Below are 4,938 nucleotides of genomic sequence, written 5' to 3'. Positions count from 1 at the left end.
CCCACGGGGCGAGGTTCAAGCCGGGCCAGTACAGCAAGATCGACACCATCGCGGCCGACGAGAGCTTCACGCAGATGGACCTGGGCGACCGCATCCTCAAGCTCAACACCGAGGTGCGCGAGGTGGGGCCCATCAGCAGGAAAGGCTTCTACCTGGCCTTCCAGGACATGGGGGCCTGCATCGCGCTGGTGTCGGTGCGCGTGTACTACAAGAAGTGCCCGCTGACGGTGCGGAACCTGGCCGTGTTCCCCGACACCGTGCCCAGGGTGGACTCGTCGTCGCTGGTGGAGGTGCGGGGCTCCTGCGTGCAGAGCGCCGAGGAGAGGGACACCCCCAAGCTCTACTGCGGGGCCGACGGCGACTGGCTCGTGCCGCTGGGCCGCTGCATCTGCTCCGTGGGCTACGAGGAACTGCAGGGCTCCTGCCGCGGTGAGTAAACACTGGGGCAGTTTTATTCTCCTGGGAGCTTTTCGTTTGAAAAAACAAACAGCCTTGTGGTGTCATGTGCGCTTTGTGTGTTCTGTTCTGCTGCCCAGAATGGTTTCACAGTGACGTGGGAATGCTCTTTTAGGCAGTAATAATTGTAAAGAAAGCCTCAGAAACCACCAAGATGTGAGGCTGCTGTGATTTACACTGGCTTTTTAGCAAAAAGGGAGAGAAAGAGTCCATGTCTGTAAGTTGCATTAATGCCATTACTGTTTTGCTGCAGAGTTTGTCAGATTTGATGGTGCTAGGCAAGCAGCACAGCAACCTTAGCTAATGCAGAGCATTAACAGCACTGTGCATTGTAAGCAGAAAATGAGGTTCACTTTGTTGTCTGGTCTGGCTGGCATTAATTATCAGAACATAGTCGTTGCAAAGACACAATGTTGGCAGTGCCATTGCTGGAGGCATCATTTTCTACGTGAGGTCAAAAGGTTTCTCTCTTAATGGGGTAAGGATTTTCTTTGAGACTTTAATGCTGAATGAATTTGTGTCCATTATGGGAGTGAGTCACACTCTGCATCTCCCCATGAGCAGTGCAGCCAGCAGAGTTCACCACAGAGGTTTCCTGCTGCACACTGACTGCCCTGGTCTGTCCAGTCTGTCCAATCTGCTGCTGAACTGGTACCTTGGAAATGACACAGAGTTCCCAAAGCCGCAAATGTTTGCATATTCTCAGCTATTTGCCCCAAGAGCAACAGATTACCGTTTTAGATAATTGCAATCTGATGGAACTTGCATATCTTTTGAAATCATTTTCACTGGTGTCTGACGTTGTCCTTTCCCTTTTCTTCAGTGTATTTTAATATTGGTGCTACTTTTTTCTGACAAGTTTTCAAACTGTGTTTGTCTTGCATTGCTTCATGGATGCCTTGCCTAAGGCAAAGCCTAGTGCAGAAGATGCTTTCATAACCAAAGAGCAGTGATGACTGTTTCTCTGGTGCCCACTCTGCAGTGTCTCAGGTGGTGGATGTGTTTTTACACGGTGACTGTTGTGCACTGAGCTGAGATTGGGAGCAATCTTTCAAATAGCCGTAATGTCTGATTTTGAGACTTTGCTTCTTGGCTCAGGCGTGAATCAAAAGTTTAGTTGAGAAGACTTGTTGTGTCAGTAAGTCTTTCACTAACTCTTTATTACTCATCAAATCAGAAAATATCTGACTAATGCTCTGAGGGAAAATTTAAACTCTTTACGTTTAGCTTGTTGTCATAGCAGCAGGATGCTGGGGGCTAGGTGGGGGAAGAGTAGAAGCCATTACATCTTAGTCTGATGAGAAGACCTGAGATATATTTATACCATTTTCATGTCTCTTATCTCCTTCCTCCAAATCCCAACCCCAAACCCTTCTGTCCCTCCCATTCCCTTGCTGGAGTTCCAAATCTGAGTCTTGAAAGTATTTGGCACTGTTGTGTCGGTGCCTCTTGTAGTCATGCTCTGTGACATATTCAAAGGAGAGAATTATTTCTTTCCTCTGCACAAAACTAACAGTCAAAATAATGATTTTGCACTTTGAAATCTGTTTGGACAATTGGGTGACGGGCAGTACCTGCTAAGAGTTGTTTTTTTCCTACATGCAAATGGTGTCAAATTTATTATGTACCGTCACGTGGCTCAGGGGGGGAATAAGCACTTCATGGCAAATGGGGCTTGTCTGTCACACAATTTTAAAATAAATTTCTGGTTTGATACCTGTGGAGATATGCAGGCTCTCTTCAGGAACTATTAAGTGGCATAAGGAAAGAAATTCTGCCTTTGTCATTGCTCATGGTTTTGCAAAGCAGCAGGAATAGGAATAAAAACAGTCTTTGATCAGTTTTACTACTGCTGGTAAAATCAGGGGTCATTTTTAACTGCCACATTCTAGTTCACTTGCTTCCCTGACTGGCAACATTTCAGTTATTTCGATATATGTGGGGTTTATGTGTATTGCTCTCTGTCTGTGAATCCATCAGTACTCCCTATCCATCCCACTTTCTTTTAAAAGCATAAAAGTGTGAGAAGAATTCCTAACTAGTTTAAAATATCCATACTTATTCAGTGTATGCCCCGAGGTGTCTAGTCAGTTCAGAGGCACATTGATGGGGACTCTTTTGTTCATTGGAACAATCTTCCTTTTCTGAGGCTGGAGGGAAAAGTCCCATTGATTGCAGGAGATGCACAGGTATTTGTGTGTTGTGTACATTTCTTAGTGGGAAAACCTGAAAAAATACCATCTTCTCTAAACTTACTGTGTAAACAATCTGTCATCTTTGATTTCAATCTACTGCCAAGATATTCCCCTCAAAATCCTGAAATAACAGCAGCATTCATGTGTTCTTCTGTTCCTTTAGGCATTAATAAATACATTAATACCCATAATTTGGCAATATTAATCATAAATGGCTCTGATATGAACTGCTTTGCCAAATCATTGAAGCCAGCCCCATTAACAAGTGCCAGCTTAAAAAGGATTCTCATAAACATCAGTTAAAAGTGGCAGGTTCAGTGTCAGATATTTCCTGAATTCCAGCCCAGGACAAGAGTTGTGCTAAAGTTAACAAATGTGTAATGTATACAGATCAGATCAGGACTTGGTTTATGGTTTATTTACTTGAGGGTTTTTAATAATAAAATCATTAAATAGTTGCACTATTTTTTGTGAGTGAATAGTCATATAATTCATTCAGGTTTCTAACAGCTTCTTGGACAGAGGTTCACCTTTTTTTCCTGTGCTTAAGCAATGATAGTTTATTTTACATGATTTATGTGAGTCTGAAGAGCTTTAGATTTCACCATTTCAGTGGCAGGGCTCAAGACCTTTGTGATCATTGCTGATACCTGTTAGTCCCTGAAGAAACAACTCCTTGGCCTATGTAAGGACATCTGGGAACACTCAGCACGTGTTAAACTTTGAATTCTGAGTATGGATAAGATGGAATTGTGATTTTACAACTCCAGATTCAGTTTTTAGGTCAAACTGCTCAATAGGTGTTTTGAACGCGATCCAGGAAAGTGCACAGGAAAAATAGGAGTGATGGCTAGTAGGTCTGTGGGTAACAGCACAGAAAAGCAGTTGATCACACCTGATCAAAGCATCTGAATATTTTCAGCCACACATAACCAATAACATATGGAAAAAATCTGACTTTGGGAATAGGGTACATGAGAAAAAATCTGTGTTTACAGTAGATGAAAACCTGAATTCCTGTCTGTTGTGAAGGGACATTGCAGGTGCTGCTGGCAGCACTTTCATGTTCATATATCCTGGTTTTAACTTCTGAAGGCAGATCACGTGCCAAGCTGTTTTATGCTGTCTCTCTCTTCCATTTCTGCTTTTCCCACTTCCTCAGAGAGAACCATTTTTTCCTTAAGGCTCGTAATTAGCGGGAATTAAAAATAACGTTGTTGCTTAGCTGAAGCAGGAGGAAAATGATGTATGGTGGACGGGGTGAAATGCATGGGATATCAGTCACTACCAGGAAGATGAGTTTTTAGTGAGTGTATCACTGTGGAGAGGTCTGACTTGCCTGTATTCATTCACTTTGCCCTTTTCTCAACAACTTTAGGTTCATTTGCTGGTTTTTATACTTCTTTAAAGTTACATGATTCTGCCTTGTCTTTTCAGTGTCTTAGATTTTTTATTTGTTTGCTTGTGGGGTTTGGTTTTTTTTTTTTTTGGGGGGGGGGGTTTGTTTTGGTTTTTTTTACTGCAACAAAGTGTTAGGAATTAAAGAAGTCCCTAAGGGCACCTGTCTTCAGTGACTGCCTGATTTAGCAGCCGGAAAAATCTCAATACCTCATAAATTGCCATTGTAGCTCACACCCAGTCCTTTTTACTTAATCTACAACCATCTGCAGATCTGGGTAAATTGTAACAAAAAAGTCTGATAGAACAGCTGGAAAGGAGTGCTGCTTCAGAAGTGAGGGTTTAAAGAAGAGATAAAAAACTTATTTGATTTTATGTAGTAAGGAAACTACAGTGATACTAAATGAAGTTATTCACATACTTGTCATACTTACTTGCACTATTCTGAGCAAATAAAGAACCTTACAGTAGGCACTGCAACTTGATTTCCAGAATATTTCACTGTAAAAATTCAAATTAAAGCCTCGATTTTTCTGAATGAATTATGCACAACTAGAAAAATTAATGTTTGCAAAGTGAAGGAATGCTTGGAAATGACTGGTTTTCACTTGGGTACTGAAATGTGTGCTGTATGGAACCCTCCTTTGAGGGTGGAACAAGGAACCCAGCTCAGGTTAAACAACGAGTTTCAGACTGAAAAACTCCAATATTCTCTGTTTGTACACAAAGCCATGAACTTGGAAAGCAAAGCACTGCTGTTAGCTCAGATATGAGTTGCCTCAGGTTCTGTGTTAGTGTGTGCAGCTGGGTATTGATCCTACCACCTCTCTGATAAACAGGGGACAGAAATTGTCCAAGGGAGAGCAGGGATTGATTTTTGTTGTTGTTG

General features: G+C 42.4%; 1 protein-coding gene across 1 annotated transcript in view; it reads left to right on the top strand.

The window, feature by feature from the left end:
• Positions 1-11: 11 nt before the first annotated feature.
• The window catches only part of LOC114070546 (ephrin type-A receptor 6-like), a gene marked incomplete at both ends in the record, with an annotated part of 95,883 nt that continues 90,956 nt past the window's right edge, over positions 12-4,938 (top strand). The window contains one exon of the mRNA XM_027908010.1: positions 12-429. Within this exon, the coding sequence (XP_027763811.1) occupies positions 12-429 (418 nt within the window). The remainder of the gene's footprint in view (positions 430-4,938) is intronic.

The sequence above is a fragment of the Empidonax traillii genome, unplaced genomic scaffold (genome assembly GCF_003031625.1).
Source record: "Empidonax traillii isolate 1590-97213 ecotype Southwest subspecies unplaced genomic scaffold, ASM303162v1 scaffold1600:size126443, whole genome shotgun sequence".
Lineage (NCBI taxonomy): Eukaryota > Metazoa > Chordata > Aves > Passeriformes > Tyrannidae > Empidonax > Empidonax traillii.
The sequence above is the reverse complement of the archived record's forward strand: the minus strand, read 5'-3'. Positions and strand labels throughout refer to the sequence as shown.